At 41.7% G+C, this 15,499-nt stretch overlaps 1 protein-coding gene across 3 annotated transcripts in view; it reads right to left on the bottom strand.

Moving 5' to 3' along the window:
- Positions 1–15,499, bottom strand: part of PAWR (pro-apoptotic WT1 regulator) — a 169,758-nt gene that overhangs the window by 24,217 nt on the left and 130,042 nt on the right. For all 3 annotated transcript variants that reach the window (XM_077473709.1, XM_077473708.1, XM_077473710.1), the window contains one exon: positions 11,579–11,613. In XM_077473709.1, the coding sequence (XP_077329835.1) occupies positions 11,579–11,613 (35 nt within the window). The remainder of the gene's footprint in view (positions 1–11,578; positions 11,614–15,499) is intronic.

Below are 15,499 nucleotides of genomic sequence, written 5' to 3'. Positions count from 1 at the left end.
GTAAACTGTGTTTTACCATATTTAGCATTAGTCTACTCTGGAAGTTTTATAATGATATGTTCAAAGATGCAGTTACTCTTAAAAGCACAAATATTTGCCAGCAAGTAAAGTTTTTGTAAGTGAATACAAGTTTTGTTGAAATCAAGATGAAAATAAAGGGAATGAATCTGAGCAAACAATGAAAACAAAATGCTGCAACCACCAATATAATTATTTGAAGACTATCTGTTCACATTATAGTAAAAATTTGACCTAGCATGTGTGACAACCATATAGTTATATAAAACACAAAAATAGAAACAAAAAGGAAAATGTTCCTTCTATCCTATTCTTAAAACTTAGTTTCAAATAGTTAACCACTTCAGCCCTGGGAGGTTTTATCCCCTTCCTGACCAGAGCATTTTTTGCGATACTGATACTGCACTATGTTGCTTTAACTGACAATTGCGTGGGCGTGAGAGGCTATACCGAAACAAAATGTATGTCCTTTTTTCTGCATAAATAGAGCTCTCTATTGGTGGTATTTGATCACCTCTGTGATTTTTATTTTTTGCACTATAAACAAAAAAATACTGACAATTTTGCTATAAAACATATCCAATAAAAAAAAAACTAACTGTGTGGGCAATGGTTTGACTGGAGGAAGCAGGGACACAAGATCTTCCTCACTAACAGAATGGCGATCTGCCTTGTTTACATAAGCAGACCGCCATTCTGCCTCTCTACGAACGATCAACAGGTTCCCGGTGGACATTGTGTCGATCGGACCCGCCGATTGGCTCCCTCTGTGTCCAACCACAGGGGGAGTAGGTCGCACTCCAGACCTGGAAGAAGCTAACAAGGTACAGGTACATTGTTTTACACAGCTGGGTTACCCTACCACGGTACAGTGGATGGTTCAGAAGTAGTTAAAGGGTCAACCCATCAATAATTGATACTGAAGTGACCTAAATCGACTTCTGGTCTCTGTTTATATCTTGGGGGCACTATTGGTGAGATCTCTCCGTTGACATCCTAGTTCTGCACAGCTTCTGTGGCCATTCGGAAGGTGTCCACAATTCTTATTTTAAATTAGGGAGAATGTGAAAGAGCATGTAAAAGCGGGCAGCAACACCAAAAAAAAAAGTGGAGGCAGTCTGCATTATAGCTTTATTCTTCCTAGGAGAAATTTGTTATAGAATTAAAATTTATGTAAATGATTTCATAAACTGGTAAACTTACAAAAAACAAACTACAAAATAAAAACGGCTGAAAGAAAAAAAAAACAATTTGTGATGCTATGCACTTGTAAAAATACTTTGTAATGTAGACTTCTCATGCAGCTTTCATTGGTCACTACTCTAATTGCAGTACAGCCGAATCACCTTTGAAGCTACCTGGCTAGCATGCCCACCACTGTCCATGGTGCTGATTGTATCCAGTCACCTAATGCATATTTAAATTACATTTAAACCATTTCATATAATTTCTAGATTGTAAGTGTTAATAAATTAAATTTATGAGCTAGACCAGTATTTTTCAACCTTTCTGCAGTCAAGGCACCCTTTAAAATTCTGCACTATCTCAAGGAACGCCATTCTGAAATGTATAAAACTGAACCAACAGTGTTACATAACACAGAAACACCCACACACGCAAGACACCCAACATGACAGGTGATTTATTCTTCTAAAGCAAACATGCCTTTTCGCACTGGTATTGACTTATATCCCTCCGTTTCTCTCCCTCACTCAGCTAATGAGACCCCAGTGCTGACAAGGAGAGGCAGGGGAGAGGTAAACAAGGCTGCTGTGCAGGCGCTCAATGTTGTTCTCATCAACCAATGACATTATTGGTTGTTAGGATACCGATGGCTAGAAGGTTGTAATGGTGCATAATGAAAGACCGTGGCTATGTGTAAATAAAAGGCAGGCTTGACCCACCCACTGGCTTGTATACAAATTTTGGGCAATTTCTAGCTATTTTGCCAAGGCACCTCTGAAGAAACCTGAAACCCCCTAGTTATAAAAGGCTGAGCTAGAAACTTGAAATCTGTATACCATTTCCTACATTTGTATAATGACAGAAATATTTTTAGTGGTCCTATATTTTGAGAAATTAATTTCTCTCCATGCCAACTATCCAGGCTACCCCATTAATACACAGTGCTAAATCATTTAAAGAGGAACTTCACCCGAAAGGGAGATTTCCAATCATATTTTTGCCATGGGAGATACAACTGAAACCAACTCTCTCCAGGGATCATAGGGTTGAATTCTCTTTTAGGGGGTAACTAGAATAATTGTCCCATGTCCCTGTTGCATAATTTTCTGTTCTTGGGACAACTGTTAAAGTTGAATTTCCCCAGTGGTGATACAAAGAACAATAAAAACAAAGGATCTAAACATTTCTAATGCTATCCGAAAGAAAAATAATTTTGACTTGGTCATTTTGAGGCCATTAGTCTAGTTCAAATCATTTCAATTAACTATGAACTACTGCTGTATCCAACAGTCTGTATAGAATTGGTAATATCTTTAAAATGCTTGAGCAGTTTTTGAAGAAGGGAAGTTGCAGATTAAATTGTATGCATGTCTAGCCAAAATTGATGAAATGTATACTATTTAAAGCTTAGCAATTAAAACTGCAACCATTCTATGAAATTATAACATGTACATTTACCAATCAGATGTGCTTAACAAGATGTAATTATAAAACTAAAGGACTGTAAAGACATGAATCATGGTTTCTGTTATACCATTCTGTAGAAGGTCAGAAAATCTATATTTTTCAACTCTCAACAAAAGAGAAGAAAAAACAAAAAACAAAAGTGAAAATTCTTCATGAATTAAAGGGCTTACCTTTCAACCTAATTTCACAGTAGCAAGAAGTTCTCTCACAATACAATACATAGACAGTAATGGAAAAATTTCAATCTGTGCTATTACATGCTTCATTTCATAGAGTACACTGCTGCTGGGCTATCCACGACAGGCTCAGAATTAAGTAATACAATCAAATACAATTTGTTCTGTTCCAGCTTACTGAACTATTCACACCTTCCCTTTACAATATATTTGACAGAACTGTTCACATACAAAAATGTAAAGGGTAACTTTTACAACCTCTGTATTGACAGCACAATCAAAATTGTGCTTCAGCAAAACATGGCCCAAAACAAATACCCCACAGGACTCAGTCCTAACCTAACTTCAACCTGCTTCTAAAATGTTATTACAGAAAGTGAACTAGTACAGAAAGTTTGATGTCTGGAAAGGTTATTTGCCCCAATGGGGGTAGGGTGGTGGTACCTACATTGTAAGTTGAAACACAAAAGGGAATAATAAAAACAACAACTGGTAATACAAAGGTATTCTATATATTTTGTCTATCAAAGAGTTTCAACCGTTTCATGGATTTCAAGAAAATATAGAGGGACGTACATAAATAAAGTACTATTATCAAAACCATCATATGCATCATCACTAAGAAGTAAGCACCCCCATGTATGCTAGACCAGAGTTTTTATTTTAGTCAAGGCATCCTTTAAAGTTATGCACAATTTTAAGGCACCTCACTCTGACATGTAAACATCCACACACATAGGACGCCCAACGATAGAGGTGATTTATTCTTCCAAAGCAAATAGACTTTTCTACACTAGTACTGACCAGTGTTTCTCTTCTTCCTCAGTTTCTCTCCCTCACTCAGCTAATGTGACCCCAGTGCTGACGAAGAAAGGGGCAAACGTGGATGCGGTGCAGGTTCCTGATGTCCTCATTATGAACCAATGACATCATTGGTTTTTAGGATGCTGACGGCAAGAAGATTTTAATGGTGCACAATAAAAACCTGTGGCTATGTGTAAATAAAAGGCAGGCTCAATCCACCCGCTGGCTTGTATACCATTTTTGGGCAATTTATAAGCATTTTGCCAAGGTACCCCTGAAGAAACCTGAAGGTACCCCAGTTGAAAAAGGCTGTCATAGACCAAGAGGCAGATCTGCAAATGATATGGGGAGACATAAGGCACCCCAGACAGTTAGTGTATATAGCTGTTCCTTATATGCTTAGATCATTGGTCACCCACAATGATCCAACAAAAAAGTTAGATAGGCTCTGATACTTTTTCCGGATGCTGGGCTCTGGTCTTCTCGATTGGTCGACATGAGATCATGTCTCTTCTGCATATGCATTGGAGATTGGTCCTCCTGGCACACAGGACCTGTGCCAGAATGTAAATTGAGGTATGCTTGCGCAGCTAATTGTATATTCTAAAGAAGACTGCAACCCGGCAGGTAGGTTTGTCTTATTAGTGAAAAGACATTTTGAATCTTCTGCAATACAAAACCTGCCTGTTCACAGTTTTTAGAGAATTTCGTTTCACCTTAAATGTAAACAGATGACTATGTAGACTATGAAGTATTGACTATGGACAATTTTGAGTAACATAGTGTCGCTGTTTCTTGGCTGTGTGCAATTTTAAGGCTTGACATTTTGTCATCTACTTACTTGACGTAACTTAATTTTTCTGATTTTACAAACAAAAGAGTTATTATTTGTGTGCACTAAAATGAAACTTTAGTGTAATTTTCAAATATTAGTTTGATAAACAGTTATGCTAATATTGTGTAACAAAAAATTGCAACTGCCGCCATTTTATTCTCCACAGTCTTTCTTTTCAGAAAATGTATACTGCTTTTGGGGCTTTTAACCACTTGAGATCCGCGCTATAGTAAAATGACGTGTATAGCGCGGATCTCAATTTTCAGGACTACGTCTATTGACGTCGTCCCCTTTAAGAGTTCCCCGCGCGCTCCCGGGAGCGCGCATCGGGGAAAATCTGTGTTGGCCGTGTCCGCTGGACACAGCCAATCACAGATCGCTGTAAACGGCCAATCACAGCGGCCGTTTACAGCGCGATCGCCTCCTCCAATGGGTGATGATCTCAAATGTAAACAAATGAGATCATCACCCATTGCCAAACGTGTCTCCTCACACAGCGATAGCGTGTGAGGAGACCGAATGTGCCTTGTGAGTGTAAAATTGTCAGTAAACAGATAAAAACCCCACCTGTGCCCAGATCTACCCTGCCAGTGCCCTGCCAGTGCCCAGATCTACCCTGCCAGTGCCCAGATCTACCCTGCCAGTGCCCACCTGTGCCCACCTGTGCCCGCCTGTGACCGCCTGTGCCCACCTGTGCCCACCTGTGCCCACCTGTGCACCGCCAGTGCTCCATCTGTGCACCGCCAGTGCCCGCCAGTGCCCCGCCAGTGCCCGCCAGTGCCCGCCAGTGCCCACCAGTGCCAGCCAGTGCCAGCCAGTGCCAATCGGTGCCCATCTGTACCAATCGGTGCCCATCTGTGCCTCAGCAGTGCCCATCTGTGCCGCCTAAGCAGTGCCCATCTGTGCCGCCTCAGCAGTGCCCATCTGTGCCGCCTAAGCAGTGCCCATCTGTGCCGCCTAAGCAGTGCCCATCTGTGCCCATCTGCTGCCTTATCAGTGCACATCCGTGCAATAAATCAGTGCACATCTGTGCCGACCTATCAGTGCCCATCTGCCGACTCAGCAGTGCCCATCTGTGCCGACTCAGCAGTGCCCATCTCTGCCGCCTCAGCAGTGCCCATCTGCCACCTCAGCAGTGCACATCCGTGCAATAAATCAGTGCACATCCGTGCAATAAATCAGTGCACATCTGTGCCGACCCATCAGTGCCCATCTGCCGCCTCAGCAGTGCCCATCTGTGCCGCCTCAGCAGTGCCCATCTGTGCCGCCTCAGCAGTGCCCATCTGTGCCGCCTCAGCAGTGCCCATCTGCCGCCTCAGCAGTGCCCATCTGCCGCCTCATCAGTGCACATCCGTGCAACAAATCTGCACATCTGTGCAATAAATCAGTGCACATCTGTGCCGACCCATCAGTGTCCATTTGTGCCACCTCAAAAGCGCCCATCTGTGCCACCTCAAAAACGCCCATCTGTGCCACCTCATCAGTGCCCATCAGTGCTACAATGGCTAAACGCGTCTTTTCCGCTGAGGAGGCGTACCAAATTATTTCCGCGGCCGACGAGAGCAACGGGGAGCTCTCCTCTTCCGATTCCTTTTCGGATTCGGATTCTGAAGCCGACGTAACTTATGAGCCAGTCCTCAGCAGTGAAACACTGACTGATGAATCCGAGGAGGAAGATATCCGGCCCATCAAGCGAAGGCGTTCTAGTGAGGCAGTGCCGTCCACCAGCACCGCAGTGCCGTCCACCAGCACCGCAATGCCGTCCACCAGCACCGCAGTGCCCCAGCAAGAAAGGCCAAGTACCAGTGGGGTGTCATCTCAGCCCCAAAGGGTTAGGAGCCATGCTGGCCTTCCCTATGCCCTTCAGAACCCCTTGTGGCTTCCTCCTAATTCAGGAGAGGCCAATGTTCCCCCTTTCACCGCCCAGCCAGGAGTCCAGGTGGACACGGAGAATTTTAGCCCCATCGATTTTTTTAATTTAATTTTTACGGAGGACATGTTGGCGTCAATTGTGGCCCAGTGCAACCTGTATGCACAACAATGTATTTTTCAAAATCCAACCTCCTATTATGCCCGTCCCTACGAATGGAGAGACCTAACGGTGGAGGAGTTCAAGCTTTTTTTAGGCCTCACATTTAATATGGGACTCAACAAAAAAAACCAATTACGTACCTACTGGTCAACCCACCCCCTCCACCACTCACCGCTCTTCTCCGCGGTAATGCCCAGACACAGATATCAGATGATCCTGAGGTTCTTACATTTCAGTGACAATTCCCAATGCCTTCCACGAAATGATCCAAATTTTGACCGCCTTTACAAAATTCGACCAATACTAAATTATTTTTCAGAAATATTCCCCAAATTGTTTACCCCGGACCAACACATATGTGTGGATGAGTCCCTTATTAAATTTAGTGGCAGGCTTGGGATGAAGCAATTTATGCCCAGCAAAAGGGCCCGCTATGGGGTGAAGGTCTACAAATTATGTGACCGAGCCACAGGGTACACATATTCCTTCAAGGTGTACGAAGGGAAGGACACCCAGCTACAGCCCCCTAACTGTCCGGATTATTTGGGATCCAGCGGAAAAATTGTTTGGGACCTCATATACCCCCTACTGGATAAAGGCTACCACCTCTATGTAGACAACTTCTACACATCTCTGCCCCTGTTCCACAACCTTCACCGGAAGAAGACGCCAGCATGTGGCACTGTAAAAAAGAACCGGAAGGGCTTTCCTCAAAGTCTGGTGAACAAGAAGCTGCGGAAAGGAGAAACCGCAAGTCTAAGAAACAAGGAGGTTCTGGCAGTGAAGTGGAGGGACAGAAGAGATGTGTACATGTTATCTTCTATCCACAACGATACCTTCGTAGAAATCCCCAGAAGGAATGGCCCCGTAAAGAAACCCAAATGTATTTCAGAGTATAATTTGTTCATGGGAGGAGTCGACTTCAACGACCAAATGATGGAACCATATCTGGTCTCAAGACGGACATATCATTGGTACAAAAAAGTAGTAATTTATTTTTTTCAATTGGCCATTTACAATTCATATGTAATTTACAGCAACGCCACCCAAAACCCCAAACGTTTCTTTGGCTACCAGGAGGAAGTTTTCACAGCCCTTTTATTCCCAAACGGCCCACTAGAAAATATCCGATCAGACGTTGTTAGTCGACTCTCCGAGCGCCACTTTCCGGATAAAATTCCCCCCACACCAGCAGGCAAAAGACGCCAAAAAAGATGTAAGGTGTGTACCAAAGCAGGAGTCAGAAAAGACACATCTTATTATTGTGCACAATGTCCTTCCCAACCAGGCCTCTGTATAGGCGATTGTTTTCGGCGTTACCATACTTCAATAAATTTTTAGTGAAGTATGTTAAACATAATCCTCAGTTCCTGCCTTCATACACCTTCACACCCCTTATGCCACTGCCTGCTCTGTAACGGACCCTGGCTTATTATTTGACCACTCTTATGCCTGCCGATTCTGTACATACCGCTGCCTGATCTGGAACTGACCCTGGACTGTTATTCGACCACGCTTCTGCCTAACGATTCTGTACATACCTCTGCCTCATCTGGAACTGACCCTGGACTGTTATTCGACCATGCTTCTGTCTAACGATTCTGTATATATCTCTGCCTGATCTGGAACTGACCTTGGACTGTTTGACCACGATATTTGCCTGCCTCTTGGACTGATCTTGTATTCTGCAACTGGACTAGTGGGATTCAACACGGGGTCTCACATATGTGAGGGGCTCCAGTATAGTTTTTCTGGAAGAAGAAAACAATTTTCTTTGTTTTCTTATTCCTAGATTAGGGTCTGGAGACTCGGAGGCTTCAAAGAGATTTGGGAGGGAGAAGCCTCTACCCCTATCCCCATTCTGTCCTGAACAAGGCTCTACTTTTGTCTGCTGCCTGTAGGACTTACTGCCATCATGCCGCACTGACCACACCACAAGGACCTGCCTACTACCAGGACCAATATTTTTGGCACTGCTGACATCTCTGCACTAACCCTGGACTGTAATATGGACAGTATCCCTGCCTGCTGCCTGAAAAACTGTGTTCGCTGTTGCTGACCAAGTCCCTGCCTGCTGCCTGGACCAGTGATATCCTCCTGTGGACAACTGCGCTTCTAAAACCACAGGTAATCTTTTCTTTACCCTTTGCTCAGCATAATGTATTTGGGGGTGTAATTCTTGGTATGTGCAGGCTATGTGTCCCTGGAACGCCGACGGTGTTTCTTGCATGTTGCGCCTCTGTATTTGGTCAGGCTGTGTAAAAGTCTCACACATGTGCTATCGTTATACTCAGGAGGAGTAGTAGAACGTATTTTGGGGTGTTATTTTTGCTATGTAAATGCTATGCGTTGGAAATATCTTATAAACGGACAACTTTGTGTAAAAAAAAATGCGTTTTCATTTTTTTCCACATTTTCCGAAAACTTCTGGAAAAAAATGAACCATTGAAAAGACTCATTATGCCTCATAGATTATACGTTGGGGTGTTAGCTTTCCAAAATGGGGTCATTTTCTGGACGTTTCCATTGCCCTGGTGTTCCAGGGCCTTCAAAACTGTAATAGGTGGTTGAGAAATGAAATGTGTAATTTATGCTCCTAGAATGCCTGAAGGTGCTACTTCAAAATTAGGCCTCTGTATGTGGTCAGGCTGTGTAAAAGTCTCACACATTTGGTATCGTTATACTCAGGAGGAGTAGTAGAACGTATTTTGGGGTGTTATTTTTGCTATGTAAATGCTATGCGTTGGAAATATCTTATAAACGGACAACTTTGTGTAAAAAAAAATGCGTTTTCATTTTTTTCCACATTTTCCGAAAACTTCTGGAAAAAAATGAACCATTGAAAAGACTCATTATGCCTCATAGATTATACGTTGGGGTGTTAGCTTTCCAAAATGGGGTCATTTTCTGGACGTTTCCATTGCCCTGGTGTTCCAGGGCCTTCAAAACTGTAATAGGTGATTGAGAAATGAAATGTGTAATTTATGCTCTTAGAATGCCTGAAGGTGCTACTTCAAAATTAGGCCTCTGTATGTGGTCAGGCTGTGTAAAAGTCTCACACATGTGGTATCGTTATACTCAGGAGGAGTAGTAGAACGTATTTTGGGGTGTTATTTTTGCTATGTAAATGCTATGCGTTGGAAATATCTTATAAACGGACAACTTTGTGTAAAAAAAAATGCGTTTTCATTTTTTTCCACATTTTCCGAAAACTTCTGGAAAAAAATGAACCATTGAAAAGACTCATTATGCCTCATAGATTATACGTTGGGGTGTTAGCTTTCCAAAATGGGGTCATTTTCTGGACGTTTCCATTGCCCTGGTGTTCCAGGGCCTTCAAAACTGTAATAGGTGATTGAGAAATGAAATGTGTAATTTATGCTCTTAGAATGCCTGAAGGTGCTACTTCAAAATTAGGCCTCTGTATGTGGTCAGGCTGTGTAAAAGTCTCACACATTTGGTATCGTTATACTCAGGAGGAGTAGTAGAACGTATTTTGGGGTGTTATTTTTGCTATGTAAATGCTATGCGTTGGAAATATCTTATAAACGGACAACTTTGTGTAAAAAAAAATGCGTTTTCATTTTTTTCCACATTTTCCGAAAACTTCTGGAAAAAAATGAACCATTGAAAAGACTCATTATGCCTCATAGATTATACGTTGGGGTGTTAGCTTTCCAAAATGGGGTCATTTTCTGGACGTTTCCATTGCCCTGGTGTTCCAGGGCCTTCAAAACTGTAATAGGTGATTGAGAAATGAAATGTGTAATTTATGCTCTTAGAATGCCTGAAGGTGCTACTTCAAAATTAGGCCTCTGTATGTGGTCAGGCTGTGTAAAAGTCTCACACATTTGGTATCGTTATACTCAGGAGGAGTAGTAGAACGTATTTTGGGGTGTTATTTTTGCTATGTAAATGCTATGCGTTGGAAATATCTTATAAACGGACAACTTTGTGTAAAAAAAAATGCGTTTTCATTTTTTTCCACATTTTCCGAAAACTTCTGGAAAAAAATGAACCATTGAAAAGACTCATTATGCCTCATAGATTATACGTTGGGGTGTTAGCTTTCCAAAATGGGGTCATTTTCTGGACGTTTCCATTGCCCTGGTGTTCCAGGGCCTTCAAAACTGTAATAGGTGGTTGAGAAATGAAATGTGTAATTTATGCTCCTAGAATGCCTGAAGGTGCTACTTCAAAATTAGGCCTCTGTATGTGGTCAGGCTGTGTAAAAGTCTCACACATGTGGTATCGTTATACTCAGGAGGAGTAGAAGAATGTATTTTGGGGTGTTATTTGTGGTATGCACATTCCGTGTGGGAGAAATAAGCTATTACAATGAAAATTTTGTGAAAAAAAAAAAAAAAAATCGTCATTTTGCAAAGAATTATGGGAAAAAATGACAACTTAAAATAACTAACCATGCCTCTTACTAAATACATTGGAATGTCTACTTTCCAAAAAGGGGTCATTTGGGGGGCATTTGTACTTTCCTGGCTTGTTAGGGTCTCAAGAATGGAGATAGGCCTTAGTACATCAGATGTGATCTTTTTTTGCAAATCTTTATGATTTGCACCATAGCTTGTAGACTCTATAAATTTCACACAGATCATATAATATGCAAAAATTTGGGTTATTTTTACCAAAGATGTGTAGTAGTATAAATTGTGGCCAAAATTTATGAAGAAAAATTGCTAATTTGCTAAATTTTGTCACAGAAACGAAGAAAAATTCATTTTTTTTCAAAATTTTCGGTCTTTTTTCATTTATAGCGCAGAAAATAAAAAACCGAGAGGTGATCAAATACCACCAAAAGAAAGCTCTATTGGTATGAAGAAAAGGACAAAAAAATCATTTGGTTACAGTGTTGCATGACTGAGTAATTGTCATTCAAAATGTGAGAGCACTGAAAGCTGAAAATTGGTCTGGGACTGAGGGGGGTTTAAGTGCCCAGTAAGCAAGTGGTTAAATAATCTTCTAGCCTTAAAATGTGCATTTTACCATGTGTGAAAATTTTTTAAAAACGGCTCTGATATCAAAAGGGTTAAAGTTTAGTCTTACCTCTTATATCTATTTGGCACGGTCCTTACAGATTCCTAGAGAAGATAAAACAGAAAAATTCTAAGCCATAAAAATTGCAAAACACTGAACATATTGTTTACATTTATGAATATGGGACATGATTAACTATAACAGCATATTTCAAAAAGATGTCAATGGCACTGCATTAGGCATCGGGATTACATTTATGTGGGTTTAAAGAGCTGAAGAGTCATTTTCTATAGCCAAAACCCCAAGTATGTATCAGCACATACAGAAGAAAATATGAAACCCTTCATCCCATAACCATAATAAAATGAGCACTAAATATATTTCATGTTGAGTGCCTTGCTGAATCATATCCGTTTCTCCACCATAATTTAATGCAGCACATTAGACGTTGCTACATTGCCATGTCAGACATATCATGCAAGTCTATGTCTACTTATTTGTACAAAACAACTCTTCAGAAGAGAAATTGTGCAATACAGCACAGGAGGGCGATGGTCTAAAATGTGTGGGATAGTCAGCTGAAAATATGCAATATATACTGTGTAAATGCAGTGAAATAAAGTGAACCACATGGACACAACTGTAAACCAACACAACTAACATTTCACTATAAACAGAATTAGTAAAACAGCATCTGCTTTATGCAGTCCACATGACAGCTAGCCAAAGATGTGTTGTTCACATGACCTCTTATGACCAACACAAACGACCATGTAGAATTACATTTCTAATTTCCTGTGGCTGGATAGATAACGGACAGTCCACATGCTACATCTGGCATCAGCACATGAAAGCCTAACCCTGATTTTATAGAGCTGAACTCCAGGCAATTAAAAACTTTAATTTCAACATATTCCTCGACAGTCACAAAGAATAAAAATCCACTTTGGGTGCACCAAATGCCTTTGCAAATCACGTTAATACCTTGTAAATGTAGAAATTATATCACCACTGTGCTGTAGCATAGCCTATTTTTCAAGACCTCTGCAGTTCACCCTGGCATTCTGTCAATCAACTTCTGGGTCACATCCTGACTGATGGTAGCTTATTCTTGCATAATCAATGCTTGGAGTTTGTCAGAATTTGTGTTTTTTTTTTGTTCACCTGCATCTTGAGGATTGACCACAAGCTCTCAATGGAATTAGGGTCTTGCTTCCTGGCCATGGACCCAAAATGTTGATGTTTTGTTCCCCAAGCCACTTAGTTATCACTTTTGCCTTATGGCAAGGTTCTCCATCATGCTGGAAAAGGCATTGTTTGCTCACGGAGGATGTTTTTGTACCATTCTTTATTCATGACTGTGTTCTTAGGCAAAATTGTGAGTGAGCCCACTCCCTTGGCTGAGAAGCAACCCCACATATGAATGGTCTAAGGATGCTTTACTGTTGGCATGACACAGGACTGATGGTAGCGCTCACCTTCTCTTCTCCAGACAAGGTTCTTTCCGGATGCCCCAAACAATCGGAGAGGGGGTTCATTAGAGAAAATGGTTTTACCCCAGTCCTCAGCAGTCCAATCCCTGTACCTTTTGCAGAATATCAGTCTGTCCCTGATGCTTTTCCTGGAGAGAAGTAGCGTCTTTGCTGCCCTTCTTCTACAAGGTCATCCTCCAAAAGTCATCACCTCACTGTGCATGAAGATCCACTCACACCCGCCTGCTGCCATTCCTGAGCAAGTTTTACACTGGTGGTGCCCCGATTCCACAGCTGAATCAACTGTAGATCGTCCTGGCACCCTGAAGCCTTCTTCATGAATGCAGTGGAAACTTTTTTTTTGAAGTTCATTTTCATGGCAAAGAGGGACTTTGCAATTAATTGCAATCCATCTGATCACTCTTCATATCATTCTGGAGTACATACAAACTGCCATCATGAAAACTGAGGCAGCAGGACTTTGTGAAAACTTTATGTTATTGTCATTCTCAAAACGTTTGACCACGACTATCTATAGGAGGTAAAACACATCCCATAGTCTTCCCTGGCTGACATTCCAACTACAGTGTCCATAAAGCTATATATGCTAGGGGTGTGCTCAGCGACTCTCACGGATCCCTGCTTGCCCTGCACTCAGAACGAGAACAAGGTCTATGTAGAAGCAGGTGCCGTGTGGGATGGGGCATCACTTGGTAAGCTGCACTGTGATTCCCATCTGTGCCCAGGTGAATGCTGACCAATGATCTCACTGCAAGTGAGAGAGAGAGAGGTGGAGCTGCCTACACTGCTAGGAAATACTAGAGCAGTGATGGCAAACCTTGGCACTCCAGATGTTTTGGAACTACAATTCCCAGGACACTCATCTACACTGCAGAGTGCATGAGCATCATGGGAAATGTAGTTCTTAAACATCTGGGGTGCCAAGGTTCGCCATCACTGTACTAGTGTAGCCAGGTAAGTGATATTGCAAGGAAGCTTTTTTTGGGGGGGGGGGGGAGGGGGACACATGAAGGCTATAGATAGAGATGTGTGCAGAGGTGGGGGATGTGGGAGAGTGGTGCAGAGGTCAGAGCTAAGGAGGGGTGGAAATGAAATGTGGATAGACTGTGAAAGAGCTGAACCCTGAACACCCCTAAACCCTGCACTTTGCATGAAGCACACTCCTCAACCCTGCACTCTGTACACAGTGCAACACTGAATTCTGCACTCTGTACTTGTGCACCCTCAACTCTGCAATTTGTACGTAAGACACCCCTGAAAACTGCACTCTGTACAGGACACATTCCATCAACTCCATACATAATGCACTACTGGTATTTATTGCGCCTTTAAGACTCCCCACTGTGCAATTTGGCCATACCCACTATTCGATGCAGTTCAGTGGAGGAGAGGGCCATGGATGAGTTCCTTTATATAGACTTACAAATACAATCGGCCCTTTAAGGGCAACCATAATTCTGATACAGCCCGCAATGAAATTGGGTTTGGCACCCCTTCTTTAAATCTATTTAAGTAATGAGGTTACAAGAATTATAATAACAATACTGGTTTTCTGTTTTTACAATGATAAATGACAACTGGGTGACAAAACAGAAAATCAGATAAAACTTTTAATTTAACCCTTCTAATATTAACAACAGAAAGAAAGAACCTGAGTTCTTTCTTGCTATTATAAAGACTAGTATAATGATTCAGGAATCTAGATGGCCAAATGCTTTCACGCACACAAAGCATATAAGCAATGAGTCTGGGTTGGTAATGACCTTTTCCCTATCATTTTTCTAAGCTTCTATGTAAAAAAAAATTACATATTTCATCCCAAATTACCATTTCTATCTGCATGCTCTGAGTCATTTTGCTGGAATCTACTTGTACTGTATACATTTTGGACTGTTCTCTTAGAAGTGTCATTTTGAAGCATGCATTGTATACAGTCTAATGCCACATGAACTCGTGTTCATAATAACTGAAACACATCCTGCCCAAGATATGTTGACATAATGGCTAATATGTTGATTACTGCAGGCTCCAGGACTTGAATGTATATCTATAATTTCAGCTTGATGACATTTGTCCTAACACACGTTTTCAATAATTTACACAGGAAAAAAGGGGGCTGATGCAGACAGTTTATGACACGGTTTAATTTGTCTACATTTTTGGCAGAAAGCTAGGAGCCCAAGGCTTTCAGGAGGAAGGCGGCATGCGAGTCTTCTGTTTACTAACCAGAGAGCATGTACAACATCAGATCTCTGCATTCCTGGCATGCCATTCTTTCACAATTAAAAACACATCTTTGATTCTAAATCAGCCTGACCAGGCAATACATTCAACATTTACATAACCTTGAACTATTCTGGCCAACTGTGGAAATTACAGGAATATGATGCCTCATGGACCACCAACTCTCTCTAAAGAAAAAATGACAAACTTCAGGAACTGAAGGTATTTGAGATAAGGGTATGATTGCAGGGTTAGACACACGGCTGTTCATACA

The sequence above is a fragment of the Lithobates pipiens genome, unplaced genomic scaffold (genome assembly GCF_037356315.1).
Source record: "Lithobates pipiens isolate NorthernLeopardFrog02 unplaced genomic scaffold, aLitPip1_a1.2 Scaffold_8, whole genome shotgun sequence".
NCBI lineage: Eukaryota > Metazoa > Chordata > Amphibia > Anura > Ranidae > Lithobates > Lithobates pipiens.
This window is presented reverse-complemented; position numbering and strand designations above follow the sequence as displayed.